This window comes from Exophiala oligosperma (genome assembly GCF_000835515.1).
Source record: "Exophiala oligosperma strain CBS 72588 unplaced genomic scaffold supercont1.1, whole genome shotgun sequence".
Lineage (NCBI taxonomy): Eukaryota > Fungi > Ascomycota > Eurotiomycetes > Chaetothyriales > Herpotrichiellaceae > Exophiala > Exophiala oligosperma.
The window spans coordinates 3,136,841-3,164,133 of record NW_015622818.1 but is presented as its reverse complement, the minus strand read 5'-3'; the positions used below and the strand labels follow the sequence as shown (position 1 = coordinate 3,164,133).

Below are 27,293 nucleotides of genomic sequence, written 5' to 3'. Positions count from 1 at the left end.
GAATAATACAAAATGACTTGAACTCCGGACACATCATCAGCAGCAGCAGCAACGCCCTCACAACTGAACAGACAACCTGTCGCCACAATCCACCAAGCCGTATGTGTCGTGTCTCGATCTCGACTTTGCTCGATTTGCCCCTCTCTTTGAGTCTGTAATTGTGTCTGGAAAACGATTCGTCACGTCTGCGCGCAAAAAAACCCCCGGTTCCTAGAAGGCCAGGCGGCGGCCAAACCTCCACCACCACCTCCTCCTCCTCTTGAAAATCATGTCCTACTATCAGCCCACATACGGCCAGGCACCTGGCGCCGCGTCGAACAACCTTCAATTCTTCCCGTCGTCTTACTCGAACGTCTCCGGGCATACCACGCCTTCACAGGCGTCCTACGGCGGCTACGGCGCGAGCAATCCGGCACCTTCGTACCCGGGCTATGGCGCAGGTTCTTCGGGAGGATTCGGTGGTGGACCGGGCATCCAGGGTGTCAGTGGGCGCATGGGAGACTCTGGAGGACTGCGGACAGGCTGGCTCGCCGCGTTCGGCACGGAAGGCTACGAGGGAGAACCGGGCCTCATGGAAGAGCTAGGCGTCAACTTTGGACACATCAAAACAAAGGTTAGTTTTTTTTGACACTAGAACACAAACACACATGTACACGCGTGTACATACATATGTGCACCGGTGTGGTTTCGACTTTTTCTTTGGTCAGGAGGAGTAACTAACAATGACGATCATAGACTCTGACGGTACTCAACCCGTGGACACGACCATCCCCTCATATCATGGACGACAGCGATCTTTACGGCGGGTTGCTGTTCCTGGTCCTCTACGGCACGTTCCTCGCGCTCTCGGGCAAGTTCTTTTACGGGTACATCTACGGCATCGCCCTGTTCGGATCGATGGCCCTGCACTGGATGTTTGCGCTCATGACCCCTCCCGTCGAACCGGGCGAGGTAGACCAGATGGCACAAGGACAGAGGGACCACGCCAGTTCCTCGTCGTCGGGACACGGCGGCGGACATTTCTCAAGCACCCTGACGTATTCTCGGAGCGCGAGTGTCTTGGGGTATTGTTTTTTGCCCTTGGTGTTCACGGCCTCGTTTGGTGTCCTTTTGCCCATGGACACCGGGTTGGGATACGTGCTGACGGCGGCCGCGGTGGGATGGTGCACTTTCAGCAGTTCCGGTATGTTTGTGAGTGTGGGAAGGATGAATGGGATGCGTGGACTCGTTGCGTACCCTCTTGCACTTTTCTATCTGGGATTCGGGATCATGGGCATCTTCTCAAGTAGAGGGAGTGGAATGCTCCAGGGGAAGGTCATGTGACTTGATTGATTGATTGACTTGAGCCGCTGGAAAATCGAGCTGAGCTGGGAAAAAGAAAGACTAACTTGAACAATGAATGGGAGTGTCCTTGATCGTAAGTGCAGCATTGGACTTGGTGTCATGCATGAACCGGTACATGGTAATCAGCTCTAGTAGTCGAGGGGGCAAATATGAAGACATACAAAAGGTATATTTTGTTAGAGAAAAAATACAGACCAAGTATTCATTCCCGTGTACAAACAAAGACCATCAGCATCAACCATGGCAACTTGACCCATGATTCGATGAATGTTGCAACAACGACATCTGACGACCGAGGCAGTTATTTGCTTTGAGGCCCCCAAAGACAAAACGTATGATGAGTTCGCATGAGAAAAAGCAGGGACGGTATAAGCGGTACAGTCCGAGACATGTATCATCCCGACTCCCGTCGTTTCTACGGCCCGGCTTGATGCCCACAGACGATATGCGAGTAGGCTACAATGCTCGGAACTCGGTCAGAGATATGCATTACCTTTTGACTGTACAAGTAACGAGTTGTGGTCAGGTAGAAAGGGCCAAGCAGTAGACAAAGAGTCACTAAAACAACCACTAGACGCTTAGTGTGCCGAAGTTTAGCCTGTATGTACCTTTTGGGTTGGTTCAGTAATTATAAGTGTCCATTGTCCATCCTCCTTCAGACACGGCGCCTCACAGCATGGAAAAGACTCTGTTCTCCATAAAATCACAAGATGTGCCGAGTCCGAGTACGAGTACAATGTGATTGATCGGGCCTTGTCCGCCCTTGTCCCTTCGACTGACATGCCCGCACCGCTTTTTGACATCCTCTTTCTCACCCACCGCTCATTCGACCCGGTACTCCGCGGCCCACGAAGGAAGACTCGGATTGAGAGCATCTTGACACCAGTAGCAGCAGCAGCAGCAGCAGCATGGACTCTCATTAATACTGACACCCACGAAATCGAGATGGCAGGAATACGCCCTGTGATGTTCCATGACTACCAATTGTGCCACTTTGCGGTGCTGTATGTCTCTGGGAACATCACAGACCATGACACTCTTGCTGGGGATGACTGCCTCCTTCCCCATAGTGGGGATGACATGGACCACTTCTTTCCACCCGTGGCAGGGAACAAGCACTTGCCATCGAACTATTACTCCATCCATCTGATGGGATATCCATTCTTTCTACTCATAATCAACCGATGTTTATCCATTGATTCTATCAATATTCGTTCTTTCGGCACCGGTAAATCGGACGGCCATCTAACACACAAATTCTCCCTTTTATCTCAGACGCTTAGTATTACAGGATATTTCAGTCTATTTCCTTTCCTTCTCTCAATCCCGTCCTTTGCTCTTTTTGGAACATTGTTATCTCGAGGAAGAAGTCTTGCTCATCATGGGTTCCATGCCTCTCAAGACAACTATCGACGTCGAAGATGTTCTCTCCCAACTCTCCATCAGCGAAAAAGTTGCCCTCTTGTCCGGCATTGACTTTTGGCACACTGCCCCTGTTCACAGACTAGGTGTTCCCTCGGTACGATTGTCTGACGGACCCAATGGTGTCCGAGGCACTCGCTTTTTCAACGGAGTTCCTGCCGCGTGTCTTCCTTGTGGTGAGTTGACCCCTTCTACCGTTGGTGACGAATGACTTATCTTGCTCAGGAACCGGTCTTGCCGCAACATGGGACACAGATCTCATCAAGAATGGAGGCAGATTGCAAGGTCACGAAGCCATTGCCAAGGGCGCTGCTGTCATCCTCGGACCAACCACCAATATGCAGAGGTCTCCTCTTGGTGGCCGAGGGTTCGAAAGCTTCAGCGAGGATCCATACCTTGCAGGTGCCATGAGTGCGGCTACGATCAATGGTATCCAATCAACAGGGGTCGCCGCCACGATCAAGCACTACGTTTGCAACGACCAAGAAGACCAGAGACAAGCCGTGGACAGCATTCTGACAGAACGAGCTCTTCGGGAAATTTATCTGATGCCCTTCATGATTGCACAGCGAGACTCATCGCCAGATTGTTACATGACTGCGTACAATCGAGTAAATGGTGTTCATGTCAGCGAAAATCCTCGACTCATTCAAGACATTCTAAGACGCGAATGGGGATTTGATGGCTTGGTCATGAGTGATTGGTAAGTGCGAAAGCAGAGCTCTCCTTCGGCCAGGGACTAATCTTACTTCAGGTTCGGCACATACTCGACGACAGAGTCCATTTTGGCGGGCCTAGACCTCGAAATGCCAGGTCCTACATACATCCGTGGACAACTTGTTAACCAAGCAATTGGTTGTGGCAAGCTTCAGGAGTACGATATCGACCAGAGAGTACGTGAGGTGCTCAAGCTCGTCAAGAGGGCTCAGTCACTTGGTTTGCCAGAAAACGCCCCTGAGAAAACTGTCGACACACCCGAGACTTCTGCACTGCTTCGGAAAATCTCTTCTAATGGCATTGTCCTCATGAAGAACGAACGCAGTCTTCTGCCCTTTGACAAGAAGAAGACCACAGCAATTATCGGACCAAACGCTGCGTATGCCGCTTACTGTGGTGGCGGCTCAGCTTCGCTTCTACCATACTACGCGGTGAGCCCACTTGATGGACTCCAAGCTCAAGCATCAGACACCAAGTACGCTTTGGGAGCACCAGGCTGGAAATCTCTCCCGCTCATGACTCGTTCCACCAAAACAAAAGGGGACAAAGCCGGATTGACCATGAAAGTATTCCTGGACCCACCTTCTGTCAAGGACCGTAAAGCCGTTGATGAGATACACGTCGCCAACTCCGATATCTTACTCATGGACTACAAGAACCCTGCGGTCAAGTCTACCCTTTACTGGGTCTCACTGGACGGCACCTTTACTCCTTCAGAAACCTCCGACTATGAACTTAGTCTGGCGGTCGCTGGAACCGGCAAGATCTACGTCAACGGGAACTGCGTGGTGGACAACGAGACCAAACAAAGACCAGGAAACTCCTTCTTCGGCGCTGGAACAGCAGAGGAGATCGGTACACTGAAAATGAACCAAGGGGAAACATACAACGTCCGCGTTGAATTCGGCACATACCCTACCATGACGTTTCATACCAAAGGAGCTACTGGCTTTGGTGCTGGAGGTTTGAGAGTTGGACTTGAGCGTAAAGTCGAGGTCGAGACCGAAATCGAGAGAGCCGTAAGACTCGCCCAACAGGCAGACCAGGTCGTTCTTTGCGCTGGTCTCAACAAAGACTGGGAGTCGGAAGGATACGATCGGGAACACATGGATCTGCCCCCGGGTAGCGACGATCTCATCAAGGCCGTCCTTGCCGTCAACCCAAATACAGCCGTCGTGATTCAGTCAGGAACCCCTGTCGCCATGCCATGGCTGAAAGATGCACCTGCAGTGCTTCAAGCTTGGTACGGTGGTAATGAGACCGGAAATGCAATTGCAGATGTCGTCTTTGGCAACACCAACCCCAGTGGTAAGTTGCCTCTAAGTTTCCCGATCAGGAACGAAGACAACCCGGCATTCTTGAACTACAAGTCTGAGCGACAGAGGGCCATCTATGGTGAAGATGTTTACATCGGCTACCGATTCTACGAAAAGACCCAGAAAGAGGTTGCATTCCCCTTTGGACATGGCCTCAGTTACACCACATTCGATATCAAAGACCTTTCCGTCGACGATGACGAAGCTAATATCGTGGTCACGGCCACGGTGACCAATACTGGAAAGGTTGACGGCGCGCAGGTTGTTCAGGCTTACGTCTCGCAACAAAATCCAAGCATTAACCGCCCTCCAAAGGAACTCAAGGGCTTCACAAAGGTGTTTTTCAAGGCCGGAGCTACGGAAAAGGTCAAGATCTCATTCTCCAAGAAATATGCTGCAAGTTTCTGGGATGAAGGACGAGATTCTTGGATTATGGAAAAGGATGTGTACGATGTCCTGGTGGGCGATTCCAGTGCTTCTACTCCCCTGAAAGGACAGTTCAAGGTTGATCAAACGAAATGGTGGAGAGGTCTATGAAGCGAGTGCTGAAGTGGAAGGACGGGCGGACATCTGAATCGTCTTGGATAAAATTTGGTTGTAGCCTTACTGGATTGTCAGACAGCGGTTGTGCTGATAGACCTGCCCAAAAAAAAGATAGAAACTCGGTAAGATTTCGACACGATATGTAGCATGTATACATGATTGAATGATGAGAATAATGAAGACTTGTCATTGAAGAGTTGTCCTCGAAGAGGGGTTTCTACGCGACAATAGCGGCAACTTGGCGCCCGAGGGTTACTGAGTTGCGGAGTAGAGTATTGTCCGGGTAAAGTGCCAAGACAATCAAGACACTGTCGACGTCGAACTGTTCTTGTGATGTCTACCTGGTGTAGATGACGGATTGGATTTTCGAAAACAACCGTGGCCTCGCGGACATGGTGTCGTAAGACGTCAAGTCGGTTTTTCTCAAGTCGAGGGCCATCCATCCAGGTGAGGTCGAGCCACCACCTACACTACTAGGTGGTGGTTCAAATTACATCCCCAAACGTCGCATCGTCCGTCGACGTTGTGTGTGTGTGTGTGTGTGTGTGATGACCGAGTCTTCGAGTCACCCGGTATGGAAGAGACCGACCACCACGACACCAGGACCACTTTGACGGCGTCCTCGTCATCGTCACCGGTCGTGTTCGCCTTGGGTTCGAACGGGTCGGGACAACTTGGGATAGGTCACAATGACGATTCGTCACACGCACAAAAATGTTTGTTCCACATTGTCGACGGTGGAGACGACAAGGATTCGAATCCGAACTCGAAACTGAAATCAGGAGGAGGAGGAGGAGGAGGGGTCAAAAAGATCGTCGCAGGTGGTAATCATACTTTGTTATTGACCAAAGACGGTCGGGTTTTTTTGGCCGGCAACGATAGAGGCGGGAAATCCCAAAAAAAAGAAGAAGAAAAAGAAAAAGACGAAACAAGCTCGGAGTCGATATTTCGAGAATATCGAATCGATGATTCTCTTGACCTGGGTAGTAGTAGTACTACCACCACTACGAGTACTACTACTCACAGAACACCTAGCAAAGAGACCAAAATCATCTCGGACGTCGCGGCCACGTGGGAAGCTTCATTCTTCGTGGTCAATCGACAGATCGTCTACGTTCGAGGTACCGGATCAAAAGGAGAATTAGGTTTGGGTCAAGAAGTTTGTCAAGTCGAAAGACCAACCAAAGTTTTTGACGTGGATGATGATTTGAATGATGATGGTGATGATGTTGACAACACCACCATTGGAGTTGCTGCTGCTGCTGCTGCTACTGCTGCTGTTGTTGTTGCCGCTGGACCAGTAGATACAACCACAACCACAACAAAACCAAAACCAAAACCCCACATCTCGACGATTTCAGCTTCCATGTCACATGTCGTGTTTGTCCTATCGGACGGCCGTTGTTTCGGTTGGGGAAGTTGCCGCAAGGGACAACTCGGGGAAAATCATCGAAAAGATAAAATTCTATGGAGGCCGACCAGGATCGATCAAGATTCTTCGTTGACCTTCAAACCAGAAGGTGTCGTCGTGGGACGTGATCACACGGCGTTCCTGTCCCGCGGCAAAAGGTTGCTGGTCTGGGGCGAGACAAAAAATTTCGACGTCCATGGGCAGGCACTGTCTCACAAACTAACCCGACAAGATACGGTGGTTTCCGGTTGGAGTTCGATCCATATTTCGTCGTCGTCTTCGTCGACGGTCGTGAGTGTCGGGAAAAACCGTCGGGGTCAACTTGCCCCGACCAACTTACCACCAGTCAAAGCCTTGGCCGCCGGCAGCGAGCATTGTGTCGCCATCACGACGACCCAAGAAATCATCGCCTGGGGTTGGGGCGAACACGGGAACTGTGGCGAAGAGGTGGACGGCAAAGGTGACGTCGCCGGACGGTGGAACGTGATCTCCTCGCCTCTTCTCGCCAGCGACAAGTATCGCGTCGAGGCTGTCGCCGCCGGGTGTGCCACCACTTTTGTGATTTGTTGTGAGAAGAAAGTCAACAACCAGAACATGGGGAAATGACAAGACGCGACATCGACAAGACAATGTACAATATCAGTTCGAAATCAGTCAAAGATCCCACGAACTTGAGAGAGTCGTTGTGTAGGTTCGATTTCGTGAGGAAATCTCGACCTGGTCGTTGTCGTCGGCTGCCGACGGTTGTTCTGTTCTTGCATCGACGCTGCGAATGAATGTAATTCCGAATCGCGGATCCGACGGGAGCTCGACGCCGCCGCCGCCGAAACGTCATCATCGGCAGTGTTGTCCCAAGTCACTATGTCGGGTTCAGTGTCGAAGTTTGGTTCGTCCCATTGTTGGTCGTCGTCGTCGTCAACCGGAATAAAAAGACTTTCAGGATTGAGGCTGGCGGCTGGCAATTGTGCCGAATCTCCTCCTCCTCCTCCTCCTCCTCCTGACCCGTCGATTTTCGAGAGTGCCGGTCGTGGTGGATTCGGACGCGATAGAGTGTCGCGCTCCCGCATGGAAGTGTTTGCTGGTGGAGGAGGCATCGAAGAAGCCTCCCCAGCAGGCTGGAAGCTCGCTCGTCCTGCTTCGGTGGTGGTGGCTGAACTGCTGCCCGGCGGCCGAGACACTGGTCGCAAAGAAAGATCTCGAGCCGGCGTGCTTGCACTAGCAGCAGCAGCAGCACTGGGGATGGCCGTTGTGTTACCTCGAGTCATGAGTGTAAATTCGGCCGTGAGGCCGTTGTCCTCGTACGTTATCTGCAAGGGTCGGTTACCTCGCGAGTATTTCGCCGTGACTTGGGCTCTCATCGATTCTGCGTGTGATACGATGGCTCGGAAATCTTTGACCATGGTGCCGATGTGAAGACCTTCCTGGACGTCGAAACTGGTGAAATCTTTACGCTCGAGGGCGACCGACGTGTGCATTGGTTGTTTGAGGATTTCTATACGAGACGGGCATGTGAGTTAGTCGTCGCGCCCTTTGGCGGCCTGGATTCACAAATGCATACCTCTACCACTCTGGATTTTCTCGGTGTAACTCGTAAAAGTGACCTTGCCATTCTGATAGAACCAGTCGAGTTGGTCCGTCTTGGGGCCGAAATACTCGACCACGTCCCGCAAAGTTCGCGAGGACACGGTCCACCGATTGGGGGAACTGCCGTCGTCGAAGGCGGCGTGTAGGATCTCTCCAGACTCGTAAAACAATCGATAGGTCTTGACCACGCCCTGGCGGCAGTTCAACCGGAAGATCAACCGGCATTCCGCCTCGTCGAGATTGTCCTGCAATTCGCACTCGCAGTTGTCGAGGGCCGTGTCCCTGTCGCGCTGATCCGCGAGGCGACGCTTGAAGATGGACAGCAGGGCCTACGAATCGTCAGTCCACGACGTGAAGTTGCCCAGATAAATCAGACACACCCTGTTCTGGAGTTTACACGACCAGAATTTCGGCGCGGACTGCCCGCCAGACTGTTGTCTTCTGGGTCCGGCCGAGAAGTGATACTTTGTGAAAAAGGACGAGCTTAGCGTGAAAGCTGCATGGGCCGTTTTTGAAATGTTTAGACTCGAGATACGAAGCTGATCATAGGTAAACATGAGTTGGGAAACCCCCGACACACGGTCGGTTGGTCATGAGATCTTACAAATTGAGGAGTGGCTTCTAGAGAAATGTCTTCGTCAAATTTTGCGAGGCATGAGAGGAAATCATGGATGTAGCCCACTCCCTGAGGGCCGACCGTGAAGAGGAGCGTAGGCATCAAGGACCCTGCCTAGGTACCTGAGGAACGTTCAAGGGGTTCGCTGATTCCGATGTTGATGAGACATTCACGGTACTTCGCAAACATATGGATGCCGTTCTTACGGTACTCTGTATGCAACGCGCTTTTTCTCTGATCGGAGACGCGTAAAGGGCTGTGATGTCATTGGCTGGAAGCTAGAGTCGAAAGTGTTGGTTTCGGCATGTTTACACTTCTTCTATTCTTCTCTCTTTCCATCAAAAAATCATTCTTGACATCTCTTTAATTCCATCATTGGAGACATCTGTATCTCTTGTATCACCACCAAAACAATCTTCTTTTTCCTCCACAAATATAGATTGTTCTGTTGGGGGGGATCAAGTACAGAAGTAGAGCCGCGGCCGCTACCATGTCTTCGGCAAACGGCGAGGGCAAGACGCTCCCATATGAAATACTGTACATGATCTGTACAGAGCTAGGCAACGAGAATGATTTTGTTTCTCTTTTTCAATGCGCCTTGACTTCAAGACCCTTTGCGGATTCGGCCCTGCGGATCATGTATCAGTACGTATCGTGTCTGATTTCCGAGTCCAATATGCCATGCCATCCGTCGATCCCTTCTGACATTGATTCTACAGGCGCCACCAATTCTCTCCTGTGTTTGAGCAGCGAGACGATCTGGTCATGCAAAAGGAGGTCGACTATGCCACCAGAGCCGCGGAGGAAAAGCGAATGTTTCGAAAATGGAACGTCCTCTGGCGCTCCATCATAGCGTCCAGCCTCGACCATACGAGGTGGCCGACCTACAAGCCTTACTGCTGGCACATCACGACGCTCGACTTTCGCAATCTTCTGGCCATGCTCGATGACTACAAATTCACGCCGGTGGTACAGTCGCAGTTCTTCAACAAGGGTCTCAAAGGTTTCTGGATCCCCAAGAAGGATATCCGGGGACAAGTCGTCGACGTCGTCGCCACTGTGAACAAAGTCGGCGATGCCCTGATCACCAAGACGCCCCTGCTTGAAGAGATTAATGGCCATATGAGCCCGGGGTACTTGTGCGACTGGATCCCCCTCTCCCCGAAACTGGTCAGCATGGTCTTGTGGAATGGGGACGCCTTGACCGGGACAGGCGACCGTTTCGACAGTGCAGGCAAGGCAATCGCTGCATGCTGTGAGTCGTTCAAGAGCTTGACCGTACACGACTGGTCAAGTCCAGACGCCGACGTAACGTGCTCAAGTTTTCTCAACGATTTGAACCCCGACACGTTGGAATACTTTGAGATGATCAGCTTCAACCGGCTCTCAAAGCTCTCCTTTGAAGCCCTAGGACGACACAAGTCCTTGCGCGAATTATCATTAGGCAACCTTAGCCATGAAGCCATGGAGAACCTGAATGCTCTCAAAGAATGCACAAAATTACACACGCTTAAGCTTGATGATGATCTGGGTTACGCCCATCTTGAGGGCGTCAACGATCATGTATTTCTCGAGGTGGTCGATTGGCTCAGTTCCTGCCGAAATCTGCGCGACCTGAGCCTGAAGAAATTCGCGGATGGACCTGCTATTCTTTCGCGAGTTCTTTGCTCGCCCAACGTGAAGTTGACCAAACTATCTTTAGAGGGATACCGTGTACTCGACACAAACTCTCAACTCTTCCATTCCGCGCTTCCCGAGCAGAGGACCTTGGAATCAATTTGTCTCAAGGGCTCCTGTGAGGGCACCACGTCTCGTGACCTGAGAATCATGGTCGAAGGTCTATGTGGATTGAAGAACCTCAAAGAGCTTGTCCTCAAGGACGTGTCTGACGAATTTTCCGAGGCTGACATTGCCACCCTTGCCATGAGCCTTCCACATCTCGAAGACTTGTGGACCAGCGGAGGTGAGGTATGTGAGGGCGTCTTGGATGTCTTGGCGGGACTTGACAAGCTCAAGAACTTGACCCTCTACGCCTTGACACAATTCACCTCCGAAGGGATCTTGAACTTTTTGGAGCGTCTCAATCCGGTCACGCAGAAAGGGTTCAGCTTGTCTTTGATGGCCGCGAACCCAGACTTTGACTTGAATGAGACCGAGCAAGACTTGATCCGCGAATATATCCGAACGAACCTGGATGGCCGTTTCGACTTTGTTTTGTGGAGAGATGCCGAAACAAGCGACAGTGACGACGATTGAGACACACCACCCAGAAAACAAGCAACCTGTTCAACAAGTGACATTAATCACGTCTTGGATGCTGCCTTGTCGAGTGCCGTTTCCAAAACTTGGCAAAATCGAAAGACGTCTGTAAAATTATTGTACAGTGGTGCCGGCGCCACTCTGATGACGTCCGGTTTCCTTTCATCGATGATGACGCCCTCATGCTCGAGATGTTCGAGGACATTGTCAAGCAATCCCGGCGCCAAGCGTATGCTAAGCTGGGCGCCACGTTCACTGGGGTTACGTGGTGTGATGATGTCGAAGAGTCCCGGTTTCCGAAGAGCCATCGTGTTCAAGAGCTGTTCAAGATAGGCGGTCAATCTCAATGATTTCTGACGCAAGTCGGTCATTGAAGTTTCATTGAATATTTGCAAAGATGCCACAACGGCGGCGAGATCGAGGGCACTTGGGTTGGACAGCTGGTAGCCTTTAGCGCCTGGTCGCGGGACAAATTCTAGCAGAGAAGAGTTAGTTAGATATGAAATGGCCATGTAATAATGCAACACTTGTAACCCACTATTGGTCATCTGGAACCTCGTAGACTTGTCGTCTCCCCACCACCCACTGAGTCGGGGCCAGAATTTTGGTATTGACCCTTCCATTTTGACCTTTCCGTATTTCTCGTTGACAAAAATCCCTGCCATGGCGCCCGGTCCAGAGTTGAGGTACTTGTAGGTGCACCAGGCCGCAAAGTCGACGTCCCAATCGTGTAGCTTGACATCGACGTTGCCGACCGCGTGGGCCAAGTCCCATCCGATCAAGATGCCATGCTCGTGGGCGTGTGCCGTTATGCGTGGGATGTCGAAGTACTGGCCCGTATAAAATTGAATGCCGGGCAGGAGAACAAGGGCGAGCTCTGACGCATGCTCGTCGATGGTCTTGAGGATCTGCTCGGTCGGAAGCACCGGGTGTCGATGATTATTCGGTTCGAGCAAGACCATCGTTTCGGCTGGGTCGAGTCCGTGGTGTACAATTTGAGATTCGATGGCATACTGTTTTATTGATATTTATTGCGTGTCAGCAGTCTTGTGTATTTTTGCAAATTCTCTACGGGTGAGGTTGAGGAGGAGGTTGAGGAGGACTCAGAGAACAAAAGGGTCATATGCTCGTACATGATCACTTGGAAACGCTTTGCCTTCGAGAAGAATTTTCCAGCGCCCTGATCCTTTTTTGTCTGGACGGTAGAAACTGGACATCAAAAAGTGTAGATTTCCCGTAAGAGTGCCCATGACTGCCACTTCAGCTTCGAAAGCGCCCACCAGGGGAGCCATCAGCTTGGCTGCGTGGTCGTCGATGTCCAGGAATGGTGGAAGAGGAGAGTCGGTATGCTCGACAAAGTGCCCCGTGACAGCCTTGGTGCGCCATTGGGTCAGAAAGACATTGACGAGATCTCCTGTACGGACGGGCTGCAGGCCTAGAGAATTCCCACACAGGTACGTGCAAGGCGTTGAGGGGTCCTCGTTGGGAGGTTTAGCTAGAGTAGACCTTTTCAGATCGGCGAGAGTTGGAATATGAAAATTTGACCGACAGTCTTGTAGAGGATCTTTCGTATCGAGTGTAGAGGCATACTCGATTGAAAATGGATCAGGATTTCCTCTGGTAAGGCTCGCGGTTTTGTCCATGGTGAAGTTTTCCAGACCCCACAAGTCGTGTTGTTGTTCGCTGTACAGAACAATGCTTCTTTCAAGAGAGTTATCTTGCTGATGGGTTGTTATGCTTGGGGACAATCCTTGCCGATGATACGCTCAATACACCCACGAGCATAGAAAGTGTTTGGTAATGACTGTATTCAGCCTTGGTGGCGTTTGACGCCGAGATAAACGATGTCGAAGTCCGAGGGAACGATGATGGAATTGTCAGCAACCGAAGATTCGCCGCACAACATGATCAAAAGTTCTGCTTTGCATCATCTTCTGTTGCTCGAGTCATAATGTCCGGGACGTAGCACGAACTCATCTATGCAATACAGTCTCCATATCATGTCTCAAGCAACCCTCAGACTGGCATTTTCAGCAGCCCGGCCAATGCGCCAGCAAGATCCCAGACTGTATATTCAAGCTTGTCGGTCCATCTCAAACTCCGCCCGCATCCAGCCGTTCCTTCAACACCGACGACCTATCAGACCTTCCAACCCAGTCTCTCCTGTGCCCAAGAGAAAATTCTCAAGTACAAGTGCTGTACAAGCCACGGTCGTGGCCAAAAACCCTCGGGTTGACGATGATGGTAAAGAGATGACGATCGAAATATCAGAGCGAGCGGCGAAGGTAGGTGGCCGTCTAGCCAGCCCTGTGTTCAGAAATGACTTACAGCTCTCAGCGTCTTAAGCAGATAACAAGCGCACCCCCTCAGAAAAACACACTCATCTCTTCCCCCGCCGCTCAAGACGCCCACCTGCGCGTGACGGTCACTTCAGGCGGGTGCCATGGCTTTCAATACTTGATGTCCCTCGAGGACTCGTCGAAGGTCGATGAAGAGGAAGACACGATATTTGCATGTCAGGATAGCGAAGGTGCAGGGAAGGCACAGGTTGTCATGGATCAGGCCTCACTGGAATTATTGAAGGGAAGCACAATCGACTTCACAACTGAACTGATTGGCAGCCAGTTCAAGATCGTTGGCAATCCAAGGGCGACGAGCAGCTGCGGTTGCGGCACAAGCTTCGATATTGAGTAGGAACGACTTCGATGCGCCTACTATGGAATTGTATAACTTCCACACTCCTCCAGGCCTCCTCTTTTTTCTACCTGCGATATACTCAACTCTCTGTATCACGACTGCCACATTCTTGGGGACTGGCTATCCAGTCTGTACTGTCCCAATACCTTTATCGATTCATTCACATTAACCACAGTTGCATATCATACAAGTGACGCAACCATTCGACAATACCACACTGCCAGACGTACCGCTTTCAGGGCCCAAACATCGTCGAGGTACGCCATAGTCTCAGGCGAGTCTCTCGATCAGCCACCTGTCACATCATTCCGATCCTCCATTGAACAACACGCCTGCCACGAAATCTCGACACAAGATGTGCATCCACCAAGTTTGTACCAACCATGATATTCCAAAGGTACTACGGATCAGTCCCTGCATGACGAGGATAATTAACGCTGTCGGCCCGCCGCCATGGTTGACGACAACACTGGAATCGGTTGCTGCGAGAAATGCCTGGACATACGATTCTACCGGGATGACAAGGGGGATTCACGATGCCATAGTTTCTCGCTCGGCATACTACCCACCAGAGGCAATGACGGAGCCCATAAACGGAACCTGGGCGTTGGAAGCTCGGCGCCGTCATTTCACGATCACGAATGGTCTTTATCGGATCAACGATACGGCCTCTCTTGCAAACGGCACCAACAATCATGACCGTACTAATACGGATGATTCGCATCTTGTCAATGGCACGCTCACACCTGACCGTCAGGGTTCAAACACTCCACAAAATACTCCAGACCAGCGTAATGGTGACCATAACCGTAACCACCTAACAAGATCCCTCCCCTCAGATACAAACATCCCACCTGGCAATGATAACAACATCGAGAACCGAAACCGTATGAATGGTATACATCAGATGGATGGCAGCAACCAACCCGAGAATCACCGCAACTCCGGCAATCGCAATACCCCTAATGGCATAGACCCGAATCGCCGCGAGCATCAACCCGAGAACGATTACTACCCAACCAATCAAACAGAGGAGATCCCTACCGATACTCACCCATTCGTTCCTGTCGGTGGTCTCAGATTGCCGCGTCATGGGTTGAGGGGGCGAGACTTCGTTATGCAGGCTCATGAACCAACGAACGTAGAGGCCAGGTGCAGGCAGACAATGATGACACAGCCCTGGTGTTTCGGGGAATGGTTTGAAAGACAAGGGCCAATTCTCTTCACCCAGATGCCAGCCATAACATGTAATTTTGTTCTATGCTGTGATGGCCTCTACAGATCACATCAGGGTGAGGTTTTGCGGACGAGACGAGGAGACCTAGACGAAGATCGGGACGTACATGTGAACGGAATAGCACACGATTGAAGGCGGGGATTCCATAATGATGCCGACAACGACCGTGTGTAGACACCCCTTTTAGTCTGTACTATGCCGCTTCAATACAATATGTTACGAGTAGGAAACTGCACGGTGCCCGGTCGAGATGCCGGTGAACTGAATAACTTATTAACCCGTTCTTCCCGCCCGGTTCATGGGCCCCCAATTCTCGCGTGGATTCATTTGATATCTCACCAGCTTGCCGCGAGGTTTGTCCCTGCCCAGCTTCTCGTCAAAGACAATCTTGAGCTTGGACGGCTCTACTGATGGTGGAGGGGGAGTTTTGTTGGATCGTTCTTGTCTTTGTCTCGCCGAGACTTTTTCTTCAGTTACGGTCGATTCTGTCGACTCTGCTGCTGCTGCCGCTGTTGTTGCTCCTGTGTCAGTACCATTCGCCTTTCCGTCATGTGCGAGTTCCTCAATCTCCAACCGTTTGAGCATCCCGTGTAGGACGGTCTTCATGTCTTCTCTGGATTCGCACCGCGAGAGCTGGTCTCTGGACAAGGCGGCGAGGTTCGACACGAGGGCCCGCTCACCACCCCGAACTTTGGCCAACAATGACCAACCGGGGGTTCCACGCTTCACGGCTCCATCCCTGATCGGGGCCTTTTGCCTCATGAACTCTCGCATAATCTCCCACAAGACACTCCAGGGCGCGTCGGTCTTGATGCTCCCCGGCTTGCAGTGGGACCGGGTCACGCGGTAGCCGGTGCTGATGATGGCGCCCCGGACCATGCTCTCCGAGGGGGTCGCGCAGTGGATCACCTTGGCGATGTTGGTGGGGAGGATGAAGAACGGAGCGGGGTCGACGAGTTGCGGCGGGAGTCGCGGGATCATTTTGTCAGAGGAGGCCTCGACGGAGATGCCGTCGGCGGAGGCGCTCTCCGTTGCCGTCGTCGTCGATGCTGCACCACCGGTGGGTGTCGTTTCTTCGGCCGACCGGGGTTGTTGTCGTTGCAACGTGAGGTCTTCCTCGAGGGCGACGGTCAGCATACCTTCCAGACGTTCCGTGGTACCGTAAACCTTTTTGTCGAGCGAGGGTAGCTTGTCGAGCATTTTCTGGACGAAGTACGGGTTGTGCAACGGCCCCGCCCACATGGGCCCGCAGAGGTGCGTTTTCGAGCCGCAGTGCTCGCAGTTGGGCGAGGCCGTGGGGGCCTGCGCGAATGAGAACTTGTACCACCGGTCACCGTTCTTCGATGTCTGCGGCTGGTTGCGCAGAAGAGGCTGTGTCGTCCACGCGCCGCAGCCGTGTCCGCAGTTGTACACCGTCATCGTGGTGCCGGGCAGGAGTTTGACCTCCTGCGGTCTTCGGTGGACCCGGATGAACAGCCGAGCGTAGTAGTCGATGTACAGGGACAGGAGCGGCTCGACGGCGAGGCCGTACCTCGAGGCTGACACGGCAACGGCGTTCAGGATCAACCGCAGTCCTCCCTCGTGGGAGTATGGGCCTTTGACGGGCATGCCGCCGTACATCGCGTACGTCTTTTCGGGGTAACCGGTTGAGGCGAAGACGCCGGCGTCCGTGCATGTGACGCAGAGCATGCCACCGTCCTGGACGGCTTGGAGACTTGCATCGATAAAAGGCGCGGCGGTACCGTACGGGTCGAGGTCGATGACGTCGAAGCGGTGAACGTAACGTTGCCCTCCCGAGCGAGGCTTTTCGTTTCCCACCTTGCTGTACATGAATTCACGCGCGTCGCCGAGGTTGGAGTTGACCTTGTCTTGGACCTCATTGTGCTTGATGTTGAGTTCGATGTTTTGGACGGACGCCGGGGAGAGATCATTGGCCACTATGTTCGTGGCGAGGGGTATCTCCTTTGCGTAACGTAGTGCTCGAAGACCGGTCGCGGATAAAGCGTCTAGGATGGCGAAAGGTACGCGTTTCTGTGTAGCCGTCGTGACGGCATTTGTGGCATCATCACTCTTTGCCTCGTATTTTTGCTTTTCTGAGATGGGGAGGGTACCGCTTCCTTCTTGTTGTGACTTCTCACCCACCACGTTACTAGTTAATTCTTCCACTGGTAAGTCGTCGTCCTCCTCATCGTCTTCGACATGCTGGTTAGTCCTGGCCTTCTTCGATTCGCCGGCTGCAGTCTCGGCGTCTGGATCTGTTATATCGTCCGCCTTGCGCTTGCGACTACCATTCTGTTCTGTGACAGGCTGGTGTGTCACCGTATTAGTGACTTCTGCCACGCCGTTCGAATTTTGCTCAGATGTCGCGCCGTGAGACTTGGAATCGTGCTGTTTTTTCCTCTCTTTTGCATTTTTCCGGCCTTGGTGCTTTTGACTTTGCCGAGCTTCTTTTTCGAGTACAGCGCCTTCGGCATAGACAGAAATTGCTAGAACACTCAAATCTCTGTTGAATTGTTGGATTGGGTTATAAAAGACCGCCTGGGCGCCCTCGTCGTTGTTACGTCCCGTTTTCGTGAGTGCATCGGAGTCTTCCTTGTACGGCGCAAGCACAGACGCTAAACCCTCGGTGACTTTTCTGTATTTCTTGCCATCAATTTCAGTGACTTCGGGTGATTTCGAGGAAGCCATATGGGACTGCCGTATCGAGATATAAGTACAGCACCTAGACGACGTCGGGAAAACGGCTTTAAAAGCGTGAAAAGGGTTGCCCAAAGACCGTGGTCGGATCGGATTGCCAAGTAAAAGAATTTTCATTCGTCCCCTTGCACCTTTCCCAAAGTCTCTCTACAACCTCCCGAGTAAAAGACTTGCGAATTCAAATGCTTGAACAAATCATGGCAGAAAGTCGCGGGAACATTTTTTTGATACACTAGAGCCAAGATTGGAACTTTGTCAAATACTATTGGTTCTTTTGACCAAATCTCAGCCTTGATCAGCCTTGCTTAGTCACCAGAGTATGACAGAATGGGATCTATGCACAGAATAGTCGCAAGCTGGACGGAGTATGATGCATCGTCTATTCTATAGAACTACATTTGATACTGGCATGAGAATGACTCATGTTGTCCTGTGTCTAATGTACAGTAAATATCGGATCCCGTTAGCTTGAGACCTTAGCACACCATACACGTGGTTGAAGGTACGGGATATCCGTGACTCGAGCTACATTATTTGATCCTCTGATTGATTTGCACAATCTGTAGTAAGAGGCGTTGATCCATTCAGTGATATCGATCTTGTGGGCCAGCTTCATTGCGTTTGTCGTCGGTTGGCGGTTCAGGCTGGAACCTTGATAGGCCTGGTACAACTATTGTTAAGCACCAGATTCCCTGACCGTTTCGTAATTCTTGAGCTTTCAGCCGGGCCGTTCTTCTGTGTTGGTTTCTCGGGTATTTGCAGCCACATATCGGGCCTAAAAGATCTTAAGCACTAAATCGTCATGGATGGCTGCCCAATATAAGGCGTAAAGGCGTTGGGCTGCTTGAAATGATCGCCGAGGTGGTGATACTTGGGCAAGGGCCATCCTCTGACAAAATTCATCAAGATCCTGCAGCTAGACGGCTCCGACATTCTGGTATGCAACCTGTTGGTCTTCGTGGATCATAGTAGTCTTCAACATCTGTAACGTCGCTGTCCTCATCGTCCATGGTGGGGTTTTGAGCCTCGTCGGTGTCATTGGTCTTATTCTCAGTATTCATATGAGTATCATCATCATTTGCAGGAGCAAAAGCGTTCTTGAATCCTCCTTTCTTGAATCCCCCACCTCCTGTGGCAATGGTTTTGTTGGCACTGCCCAGTTTTATCTGCATTAATGGTCCCTTCTCTTCCTTTTTGGGTTGCACCTGTCTCTGCATCTCTTTCATTTCCTTTAATCTCTTCTTGTGTTGGTGATCGTAGGATGATTCATGAGCTTCGAACTCGTTCATGCGACTGTAACCTTTTTGGCATAGTGAACAGAAAAAGGCACTCCGCGCTTGTTTCGCAGACTGGGTGTTTGCCGGAGGAAGAGTAAATCCTCGCTGAAGAGCAATATACGAGTCAACAAGGCCATCAACAGAAAATCTTGCGAGCACCATTTGCTGCTATTATGCAGCTAACAATGGCACAACTTACCGGAGCCATGACGAAGTTGGCGCAGCTCTCAAACAGTCAATGAGTGTATTTATGGCTCACCAAAGATGCGACCAGCTTACACCACTGACGAAGACTTGGAGCTGCGATTGAGGCGTGGGAGAAAGCGAGGTCAAGAGCAAGAGGATGGTGGGTTGACGATGCGATTGCGATTATGCTAAGCCTGCGATTTCCGGGGATCGTTCTCGGCTTGGAGGTGCCTAAGGTGAGTTACTCGGCACCACCTAAGGAATTCTAGGGAGTTCTCTCCATCCACACGACACTTCAGCCGCATCAATCAGCCCACTTCTTCTGTGCTGTCCACCAGCTGGGTGTACCGTTACACCTTGCGATCATAATTCCTCAGCATAACTCGCCGAAGAAAATGCTATTTTCACCTCTGAAGACCCGAAAAAGGCGCAGGAGGGCCCATTCTTTTCAATGATACTACATGGCTAATCCCAACACAATCCCTGCTGATCTACAGTGACATTCCCCTACAGATTTCCATGACTTGAACCCAGCAGATTGGGACGGTATTCATTCTATCGACTCAGGAGACAAGCTCATGTCGTCCATCAAGCATCTCAACCGTCGCGATGCGTCTCATCAATGTCCGGACTATGCAACTGGAAGAATTCCACAGCGGCCAGGCACCAAAGTATGCGATTTTGTCGCATCGCTGGGAAAGTGAGGAAGTCTCTTTTCAGGACATGACTAATCCTCAGATATTTGGCAAGAGAGGATATGGAAAGATTCAATCAGCTGCGTGGCTGGCAAAGAACAAAGGTCTCTCATATCTTTGGGTCGACACCTGTTGCATCGATAAAAATTCTTCATCCGAACTAACTGAAGCCATCAATTCTATGTATCGGTGGTACAAGGAGGCCCAGATTTGCTTTGCTTTCCTTACGGATGTCGAAATCCACAAACAAGAAATCTCAACCAGCATATGGTTCACAAGAGGCTGGACTCTGCAAGAGCTGATAGCCCCGAGAAATGTCGCATTCCACGATAAAAACTGGGTCTTTCTGGGTACGAAGGAGCAATTGTCGACCTATCTTGCACAGGCGACGGGCATTGCATTGGATGTCCTCGTTGGCAAGAGTAGTCCTTCAAGCTGTTCTGTGGCACAACGCATGTCCTGGGCTGCGAAGCGGGGAACAGAACGCATCGAAGACCGGGCCTACAGTTTGCTGGGTATATTCGACGTTAGCATGCCCATGCTCTACGGCGAAGGCGAACGGTCCTTTACCCGATTACAGGAAGAGATCATCAAGCATTCGGACGACCATTCGATATTCGCCTGGGATCGAGGTCACAAGGGGTTTTTTGGAGGCTATAGCGGACTCTTAGCGACGTCTCCTTCGCAGTTCGTCATGTGTCAGAACGTCGTACGATCGTCGAGGGAGCTTGTCAGTACCGGCGGATTTTCGATCACGAACGTCGGTCTTTCCATCCAATTACTGACTGTGCCATGGGGCATGGAGACCTATCTTTCAATCCTGAACTGCAATATCAAAGACCATCACCACGAAAGGTTGGGGATATTTCTTGAACGACTCTATTCTTCTCATCACGAGCAACAGTTTGCTCGCGTGCAGTATGCTGGAGCCACAGTACAGCCAGTAGTACTCGAGCAGGTCATGAAAGACAGCCAACGTCGAATTCGACACGTACATGTGCGACAAATAGTCATTGATCCGCCCTTACGGCGGTGGCACGGATTTCGTCTGCACGAGCTTAGACTACCCGATTACAGTCACCATGAGCTCGCGCAGGCCGAGTTCCGCTTTAGATCTTCCTTGCGGCACAAACTTCGTTACGAACCCGAAGAAATGCAGTACGCGCAAGCATACCTTCCCAATGGCCTCCAGGGCCTACCTCCCCGACCTGTCTTCTTTCCTATGCCCAGCGGTCGAGGCACGGCTGTGATAATCTACCTCGAGCCGTCCAAGAAGGACAAGCACGGCGACAGGGTGTGCTGGATGAAGTTCGGCTTCGACGAGGACTTTTGTCCGATGTGCATCATGGGCCGCCGTCGGTCCCTATGGGGTGGCAACAGCGCACACCTGGCCGTCACCCCGGAGTCATTCGACGAAGCAGAACATACGCCGGGCGAACACGCCCTCTTATTCAGAAACGACTGGATCATCAAGAATGCAGGGGACGTCCACATCAAGGACATGGCCGCGCTGTGGCAGACTCGCGATTTTGTCATCCTGCGTGGACACAGAGACCGAGGCCTGGACGTCAAGATTCCTTTTCTCAGGATGCACGTCTCGGTTCGACTGGAGCCTGTCCCCGAGGGCTATGCGCCGTACAAAAAGCCCGAGTCCCTCTTGCCGGGAATGCAAGTCTGGACGATCAATGTCAATTCGTGGCAGGACATGTCGGGCAATGGAAGAATGAAGACGGCAATGGGTGCTGGAGAGTTGCTTGTCAGGTCTCTGGACGATATATTTGGGTAGTGTTCCCAGTTCACGCATTGCTGACGAGCAGGTCTAGATTTATGTGAGACGAATTTCCTCTGTATGTCTGCTACACCTAGGTAGGATTTGATTAACCATAAGAACGGACGCATGGCCCTTGGAGAGAGTTCCATAATATTGATCATGGGACTGAATGATGAATATCAATGACCTCGGGATGCCTTGTTACTGATCAAAGAAGCCCTACGACACGCAACTAGTGTTCGTCTTGGGGTTCCTTGTCGTCCTGCTCGAGTACTACAACGCCAACGTGCGCGCGACTGCCTCCTTTTCGCGTTCAAAAAAGTCTTCGACGGAGCCCAACTCGATGCCGTAGCTTCTGACCATTTCCAGATCTGCCAAGTACGGAGAGTCATTCAGGAACAGCTGCGACGCGACGATGACGTTGGTGGCCTTGACCGCTTCGGCGTCCTCTCTGGGCATGTAGCTCACGCTGACGGTCTTTTTGTGGCCGACCGCACGGGTCAGGGCGTCGGCGACGTCGGAGATGGTCATGTTCGCGCTGGCCAGGGGGATGGTCTTGTTGGCGAACATCCTCTCAAACTCGTCCGGGTCCGCGTAGATGCTGTGGGCGGCGAAGCGGCCAACGTCGGCCGGGTCGAGGTGGCTCATGCGCAGCGTGGGCGAGAAGGCCACGTGCATGTTGGGCTGTTCGGCCGTGAGCGTCGGGTACATCATCTGGCTCATGGGCTGGATGTAGTTGGTCAGGAACGTCGAGGGTTCGAGGATGGTGTACGTGTACCCTTCCGGGACTTTGGGGCCGGGAGGCGGGTTGCGGACGTTGTCCGCGATGGTGCTTTTGTTCTTGAAATACGCCGCGAAAAAGGGTATGGACTCGAGAATGGGCAGGTCCTTGCGTGCGTCGAGGCCGTGGACCGAGGCCAGGACGACGTGCTTGATGCCCGCGGCCCTGCTGGCGGAGAGGATGTTGAGGCCGTGACGACCTTCGCCCGCGAGGTCGGTGAAGACGGGACTCGGGTTGACGAAGACGGTCGTGCAGCCCGCCGCCGCACGCGAGATGGATTCGACGTCCTCGAAGTTGCCCTCGAACAGCTCGATCTTGGAAGGGTCCAGGGCTTGGAGAGACTGCGACGTAGAGGAACTCGAGTCTCGAACCAACGCGTGGATGGCCAGGGAGGTTTCCGGATGAGCTGGTGCAAGTTTGAGAAGTTCCCGAATCAAGGAACCGCCTTGAATCCCGTTGGCTCCGGTGACCAGCACGGTGATGGATGGAGGCGACATTGTGATTTGTTCTCTTCGTTTTTTCTCTATGGGAACCAAAATGTTTGACCCAGCTTTAGACCTCGTACTAGTAATGAAAGAGGACCAAGCTCAATGTTGAAGTTGATTGTTGAGAATGTCAAATGTCGTAGTAAGATTCAGGCCGCCGTGGTATATCATGGATACTTATACTGTTCTGTCGGCCGAGAGATGCCAGGGTTGAAACATTGGCACCCTTATTGCTGGGGGGTTTTCCACGCATTTCAGACCCGTATTTGGTGGCTGTTCATTGGGCCTTGTGTCGCGCTATCTCGACCGATATGGTCGAAATGCAGGTTCGAAGGGTTGGTATGCTCTTTTGGATTCGGAGTCCCGGCAAGGCCTACTCGGACGAAAAGATCGTAGCTGACTGTGAAATCTCGGTTGTGGGGCCAAAATCTCATATGCGAGCGGTCAAGGCCACCACCACCAGGAGATGTCGCACACTGTCATTAGTCGTCCTTTTTGCCGCTGCGCCTGAGCTTCCAGAGCTCGAATAATCTCGTAAAGTAGAAATCGAAGACGCCAGACCACGTGTACCCACCGGAAAGGAAATACACCACCCAAGACTTGTTGCCTTCCCAGATCCATCTCCTCCTTGCGTCGCGCAATAACCACTTCCAGGGCCACGGGCCGGCTCCAGGCAACACCTGTCGGACGACGCTCGCAGCGTACGCTTCGTTGGACATGGCTCCTTCTTGCGAGTGACCTTGGCGGCGGATGTAGTTCCCTTCCACAGGGGTGTATATACTATTCTCGGGCAGGACGCGGGTGACGTGCGAATTGATCCTGGACTTGACCCCGCCGGTCACGACGGTGATGACCTTGACACCGAGGGGGGCCAATTCGACCCTGAGGGTGTTCGAGTAAGCATGCAGGGCCGCCTTGGATGCATTGTAGACACTGCCAAACACGTAGGGGACGACGCCGGCAACGCTGCCAATCATCACGATGGTTCCTTGCGCTTGGATGAGGAGGCCTGAAAACACCTGCACCATCCTCATGATGGCGAACAGATTGACATCGAATATCTTCCTCGCTTCCGAGATCTCGATATCAAGAGCTGACATGACATACGAGACTCCCGCATTGTTGACTTTGTAGAGTGTTGTCAGCATGAATGTCATTTTGCTTCAAAACCTGGTACTGACCCAAGTAGTCTAGTCCACGGCCCTCGGTCAATCTCTCCACGGCCTCTTTACACGAGACGATCGATTCGTCGTTATCGACGACCAGGGACAAGGTTTCAATACCTTTCTCCGACAGGCTCGTCAACTGTTCAGTCTTGCGTGCCGTGGCAAAGACCCGTAGTCCACGTTCATGGAAGGCCAAAGCAAGAGAATGGCCTATGCCTCCCGGTGCACACCCGGTGATGAGAACGGTTTTTCGACCATCAACCTCAGTCATGACGAAGAGCAATCAGACTCCGTTGCCGAGACTGATGGACGATACTGAAAGGAGGATCAAGATCTTGAAAGTTGAATGGAAATTTTCTGCCTCCCTCTGGTGTTTAAACAAGCAATAAGGGATTGTTGAACAGCTGAATTCCAAAACCAATTTGTTGATTAGCATACGGAGTACATTTTCAAGAGTAGCTTGATATAGAATTGTTGGAAAATAACCCCCTTGTCATGACGATGCGATTCTGTCGATTAACCTGTATACTCGCCGGTTGATTTTGCCAAGTATGTGTCTGACTTTCACTCATTCTTTCATTGGGTCTTCGGCGACCGGTGAAACTAATTCCGGAAGGCCCCCACTGCTGCCCCGCGTTTGGATAAGCTGCGGTTTCGATCAACAGGGACATGGCCATTGTCCGCTCCCAATGACGCAGCCCGACGATGAGCTGACAGCCAGCCTACCTTAATGAGGCCTCGATCATACCATGCCCCTTGGGACGCAAATCGTAAGCAGCGTCTCTCCTACTTCGTATCTTCCTGACCTCGAACGTTCCAAGATCTTGATCCTTCACTCTACATATTGTAAGTACGACAACTCATCGTGATATTCCCACTCACACATACATCCCAACGGGCCGTGGTATTGCTTGCACCCCATTCTCCATTCGCGTCCTCCCTTCGCTTCGTCCTCAGACTTTCCGGACATAGGACGAACCACAATGGCGTCTACTACCGTCACGACCTCTCCCAACAAAGCCTTCCTGGATGCATTCATCTCCCTCCTCTCTCGCTCCTACCTGACCACGCCATTGACCACCGCCTTCATCACCGAGATTGACGGGACACCTCCAACTGCGAATCCCGACGAGGTGATCACTCCGCAACGACTGAGCCAACATTTCACGCTGGGAATCACAGCCGCAGCCAGGAGCAATGTCGCCTTGATCCAGAGCGGAGACTTCTCTGCCGCCGCGCTTTGGGAACCACCTGACTTTTGCGGCATCCCGCCATCGCAGGCTCGCCGCAATCCAGGACCGATCCTGCAGGAATGGCGCAGCACCGCGCGCAAACTCAAGGCCAAGTACCTCTCGTTGCCCGACCAGGGTCCGCACAGTTGGGACCAGCCCGCGGCGCCGAGTCAGTCGTCGGGTGCGCCTTCGGAGGACCCATACCCCGCAGACTTCAACAAGGATGTCGACTTCGAGACGAGACCCTTTTATCATCTTGCCATGTTGGCGAGAGATCCGGATCTCGATCCAAAGGAGAGCTTTGCGGCCGCAAAGGCGTGCATGGATCACTTCGTCAAGAAGGCCAAAGAGGAGGAAGTGCCAATATACCTGGAGACGGCCAGTGAGGCTTCCAAAAAGGAATACGAAGATCTGGGATTTCGGGTGTGTGAAGAGGTGGTGATAGGAAAGGGCAGGGTCAATGCCAAGGGTTGGCCTCAGGAAGGGGGTGAGGGTGTCAAAACTTGGGCAATGATTTGGGACGAACACCTGCAGTAAGACATTTCTTCCCAGGAAGGAATTACGTACATGGCCTTTGGGGAAATATGGATCATAGTCCAATGCTGGAAAGTTGCAAGGCATCCGAGCGATCCAAACGGCCCATGATGAATTTTTGGTCAGTAAATCTAGGTAAAAGAAGCTGAGACTATATCTTTCCCTTTAAAAGATCCAAGCCTACCGCTTTCCTCCAGCTTTGGTCCCACCAGCCCACCGGGAAGAAATTGTTTGCGAACCACGTCCTCCATGCCCCCGTTCCTCTCCAGACTTCCTTTGGTGGACGGTCCCAATTGCCCACAATGTCTCCGACAACATCTTTGGCCCACTTTTCAGGATCTTCACGGTGAGGAAATGCGTTGCGCATGGCACTTTCCGTCTGATCCTTGAGGGGCAAGTATATCGACGTCGACGGTAGACTGGCGTTACCTCCCTGATGGTTCGCGTGAAATTTGGAGTGGACACAGCCCGTCTTTAAATCGACGACCTTGATGTTGAAGGGCTCGAGCTCGATCCGCATGTGCGTGCTGAACATGGCCGCGGCGGCCTTGGAGGCGTGATACACGGAATTGTGAGGTGTCGGTTCCACGCTCGAGACCGACGTGTTGTTGACTATCAGACTCGGACTGGCCGTCGGCGAGGATTTGGCCGCATGTATGAGCAAGGGTAGAAAGGCCTGTGTGACGCTGATGTACGACCAGACATTCACCTCGAAAAGTTCCTTGGCTTCGGGAATCGAAATGTCGGATATTGGCATGTTGTAGCCTTGTAGATACACGACCATTTAGCTATGCGTGGCCTTTTCTTCTCAGAGAATACCACAAAACGGTCGCAAGGTGAAACGTACCTCCGCCAGCGTTGTTGACCAAACAGTCCAACCTCCCTTCCACTTCTCCAGGTTTTGTCGTCAACTCACGGACTCGAGCTACACAATCCTGAATGGAAGTCTCATCACAGACGTCGAGCTTCAAACATTCAATCCCAAGCTCCTCCAGTCCTGACATACGGTTTGGATTTCGAGCGGTGGCGAAGACTCGGAACCTAGCACTTCGAAATGCTACCGCGAGAGCATGGCCAAGGCCGCTTTGAGAACAGCCTGTGATGAGGACTGTTCGCTGTGCAGTTTTCGACATTGTAGACTCGGGTGTAGTCGACAAGAAGTCAGGGAATAAATACAACAAGTCTGAAACATGGGCCACCAGCTGCCACGATGTATTGTGAGGAGGAAGTGATGACTAAGCGAAATACAAACACTCCCTCTCCCAGCACGGACGGAGGACATGTATACAGTATGATTTATCCCTTTATTTCAATTTCTACCTT

At 52.0% G+C, this 27,293-nt stretch overlaps 13 protein-coding genes across 14 annotated transcripts; 6 read left to right on the top strand and 7 right to left on the bottom strand.

The window, feature by feature from the left end:
- The first annotated feature begins 16 nt into the window (after positions 1 to 16).
- PV06_01094 (uncharacterized protein) lies at positions 17 to 1,559 on the top strand. Its single transcript, XM_016401680.1, has 2 exons — positions 17 to 613; positions 736 to 1,559. Exons 1-2 carry the CDS (start codon positions 269 to 271, stop codon positions 1,321 to 1,323), a joined length of 933 nt encoding a protein of 310 aa, XP_016268733.1. The 5' UTR covers positions 17 to 268; the 3' UTR covers positions 1,324 to 1,559.
- Positions 1,560 to 2,323: 764 nt separating this feature from the next.
- Positions 2,324 to 5,507, top strand: PV06_01093 (uncharacterized protein). Its single transcript, XM_016401679.1, has 3 exons — positions 2,324 to 2,942; positions 2,992 to 3,469; positions 3,521 to 5,507. Exons 1-3 carry the CDS (start codon positions 2,726 to 2,728, stop codon positions 5,334 to 5,336), a joined length of 2,511 nt encoding a protein of 836 aa, XP_016268732.1. The 5' UTR covers positions 2,324 to 2,725; the 3' UTR covers positions 5,337 to 5,507.
- A 1,387-nt stretch (positions 5,508 to 6,894) lies between these two features.
- On the bottom strand, positions 6,895 to 9,055 carry PV06_01092 (uncharacterized protein; the record flags this gene model as incomplete). Its single annotated transcript, XM_016401678.1, has 4 exons — positions 6,895 to 8,245; positions 8,312 to 8,666; positions 8,718 to 8,876; positions 8,942 to 9,055. The coding sequence occupies 4 exons, from the start codon at positions 9,053 to 9,055 to the stop codon at positions 7,404 to 7,406; spliced, it is 1,470 nt and encodes a 489-aa protein (XP_016268731.1). The 3' UTR covers positions 6,895 to 7,403.
- A 381-nt stretch (positions 9,056 to 9,436) lies between these two features.
- On the top strand, positions 9,437 to 11,737 carry PV06_01091 (uncharacterized protein). Its single transcript, XM_016401677.1, has 2 exons — positions 9,437 to 9,598; positions 9,673 to 11,737. Exons 1-2 carry the CDS (start codon positions 9,444 to 9,446, stop codon positions 11,207 to 11,209), a joined length of 1,692 nt encoding a protein of 563 aa, XP_016268730.1. The 5' UTR covers positions 9,437 to 9,443; the 3' UTR covers positions 11,210 to 11,737.
- Positions 10,409 to 13,027, bottom strand: PV06_01090 (kynureninase). The gene is made up of 3 exons (XM_016401676.1): positions 12,346 to 13,027; positions 11,751 to 12,225; positions 10,409 to 11,687 (listed from the first exon to the last, which is right to left on the bottom strand). The coding sequence occupies exons 1-3, from the start codon at positions 12,853 to 12,855 to the stop codon at positions 11,257 to 11,259; spliced, it is 1,416 nt and encodes a 471-aa protein (XP_016268729.1). The 5' UTR covers positions 12,856 to 13,027; the 3' UTR covers positions 10,409 to 11,256.
- Positions 13,028 to 14,264: 1,237 nt separating this feature from the next.
- PV06_01089 (uncharacterized protein) lies at positions 14,265 to 15,278 on the top strand (the record flags this gene model as incomplete). The annotated part of the gene is made up of 1 exon (XM_016401675.1): positions 14,265 to 15,278. One exon carries the CDS (start codon positions 14,265 to 14,267, stop codon positions 15,276 to 15,278), a length of 1,014 nt encoding a protein of 337 aa, XP_016268728.1.
- Positions 15,279 to 15,419: 141 nt separating this feature from the next.
- PV06_01088 (N2,N2-dimethylguanosine tRNA methyltransferase) lies at positions 15,420 to 17,894 on the bottom strand (the record flags this gene model as incomplete). The annotated part of the gene is made up of 1 exon (XM_016401674.1): positions 15,420 to 17,894. Exon 1 carries the CDS (start codon positions 17,832 to 17,834, stop codon positions 15,420 to 15,422), a length of 2,415 nt encoding a protein of 804 aa, XP_016268727.1. The 5' UTR covers positions 17,835 to 17,894.
- Positions 17,895 to 18,204: 310 nt separating this feature from the next.
- Positions 18,205 to 19,515, bottom strand: PV06_01087 (uncharacterized protein). Its single transcript, XM_016401673.1, has 2 exons — positions 19,320 to 19,515; positions 18,205 to 19,225 (listed from the first exon to the last, which is right to left on the bottom strand). Exons 1-2 carry the CDS (start codon positions 19,326 to 19,328, stop codon positions 18,746 to 18,748), a joined length of 489 nt encoding a protein of 162 aa, XP_016268726.1. The 5' UTR covers positions 19,329 to 19,515; the 3' UTR covers positions 18,205 to 18,745.
- A 139-nt stretch (positions 19,516 to 19,654) lies between these two features.
- PV06_01085 (uncharacterized protein) lies at positions 19,655 to 23,208 on the top strand. Its single transcript, XM_016401671.1, has one exon. It carries the CDS (start codon positions 19,916 to 19,918, stop codon positions 21,785 to 21,787), a length of 1,872 nt encoding a protein of 623 aa, XP_016268724.1. The 5' UTR covers positions 19,655 to 19,915; the 3' UTR covers positions 21,788 to 23,208.
- Positions 21,878 to 23,050, bottom strand: PV06_01086 (uncharacterized protein; the record flags this gene model as incomplete). The annotated part of the gene is made up of 1 exon (XM_016401672.1): positions 21,878 to 23,050. The coding sequence occupies one exon, from the start codon at positions 23,048 to 23,050 to the stop codon at positions 22,046 to 22,048; it is 1,005 nt and encodes a 334-aa protein (XP_016268725.1). The 3' UTR covers positions 21,878 to 22,045.
- A 37-nt stretch (positions 23,209 to 23,245) lies between the features above and the next one.
- PV06_01084 (uncharacterized protein) lies at positions 23,246 to 24,475 on the bottom strand (the record flags this gene model as incomplete). The annotated part of the gene is made up of 2 exons (XM_016401670.1): positions 23,246 to 24,164; positions 24,220 to 24,475. 2 exons carry the CDS (start codon positions 24,473 to 24,475, stop codon positions 23,521 to 23,523), a joined length of 900 nt encoding a protein of 299 aa, XP_016268723.1. The 3' UTR covers positions 23,246 to 23,520.
- A 525-nt stretch (positions 24,476 to 25,000) lies between these two features.
- PV06_01083 (uncharacterized protein) lies at positions 25,001 to 26,144 on the top strand. The gene has a single exon (XM_016401669.1). The coding sequence runs from the start codon at positions 25,188 to 25,190 to the stop codon at positions 25,971 to 25,973; it is 786 nt and encodes a 261-aa protein (XP_016268722.1). The 5' UTR covers positions 25,001 to 25,187; the 3' UTR covers positions 25,974 to 26,144.
- On the bottom strand, positions 26,060 to 27,222 carry PV06_01082. Of its 2 annotated transcripts, none has more exons than XM_016401668.1 (2): positions 26,818 to 27,222; positions 26,060 to 26,769 (listed from the first exon to the last, which is right to left on the bottom strand). In XM_016401668.1, the coding sequence occupies exon 2, from the start codon at positions 26,752 to 26,754 to the stop codon at positions 26,122 to 26,124; it is 633 nt and encodes a 210-aa protein (XP_016268721.1). In that variant the 5' UTR covers positions 26,755 to 26,769; positions 26,818 to 27,222; the 3' UTR covers positions 26,060 to 26,121. The 2 variants fall into 2 exon arrangements, with proteins under 2 accessions (XP_016268721.1, XP_016268720.1); XM_016401667.1 differs by having other exon boundaries at positions 26,060 to 26,735.
- Between the last annotated feature and the right edge of the window lie 71 nt (positions 27,223 to 27,293).

Coding starts and splice junctions, on each gene's coding strand:
- PV06_01094 (XM_016401680.1), top strand. CDS start 269: ATGTCCTACTATCAGCCCACATACGGCCAGGCACCTGGCGCCGCGTCG. Junction 614..735: donor TTGGACACATCAAAACAAAG/GTTAGTTTTTTT, acceptor TGACGATCATAG/ACTCTGACGGTACTCAACCC.
- PV06_01093 (XM_016401679.1), top strand. CDS start 2,726: ATGGGTTCCATGCCTCTCAAGACAACTATCGACGTCGAAGATGTTCTC. Junction 2,943..2,991: donor TGCCGCGTGTCTTCCTTGTG/GTGAGTTGACCC, acceptor TATCTTGCTCAG/GAACCGGTCTTGCCGCAACA. Junction 3,470..3,520: donor GGCTTGGTCATGAGTGATTG/GTAAGTGCGAAA, acceptor ATCTTACTTCAG/GTTCGGCACATACTCGACGA.
- PV06_01091 (XM_016401677.1), top strand. CDS start 9,444: ATGTCTTCGGCAAACGGCGAGGGCAAGACGCTCCCATATGAAATACTG. Junction 9,599..9,672: donor GCCCTGCGGATCATGTATCA/GTACGTATCGTG, acceptor TTGATTCTACAG/GCGCCACCAATTCTCTCCTG.
- PV06_01090 (XM_016401676.1), bottom strand. CDS start 12,855: ATGGACAAAACCGCGAGCCTTACCAGAGGAAATCCTGATCCATTTTCA. Junction 12,226..12,345: donor AAGCGTTTCCAAGTGATCAT/GTACGAGCATAT, acceptor TCAATAAAACAG/TATGCCATCGAATCTCAAAT. Junction 11,688..11,750: donor GAGGTTCCAGATGACCAATA/GTGGGTTACAAG, acceptor CTTCTCTGCTAG/AATTTGTCCCGCGACCAGGC.
- PV06_01085 (XM_016401671.1), top strand. CDS start 19,916: ATGCGTCTCATCAATGTCCGGACTATGCAACTGGAAGAATTCCACAGC.
- PV06_01083 (XM_016401669.1), top strand. CDS start 25,188: ATGGCGTCTACTACCGTCACGACCTCTCCCAACAAAGCCTTCCTGGAT.
- PV06_01082 (XM_016401667.1), bottom strand. CDS start 27,103: ATGTCGAAAACTGCACAGCGAACAGTCCTCATCACAGGCTGTTCTCAA. Junction 26,736..26,817: donor GGTCAACAACGCTGGCGGAG/GTACGTTTCACC, acceptor TGTATCTACAAG/GCTACAACATGCCAATATCC.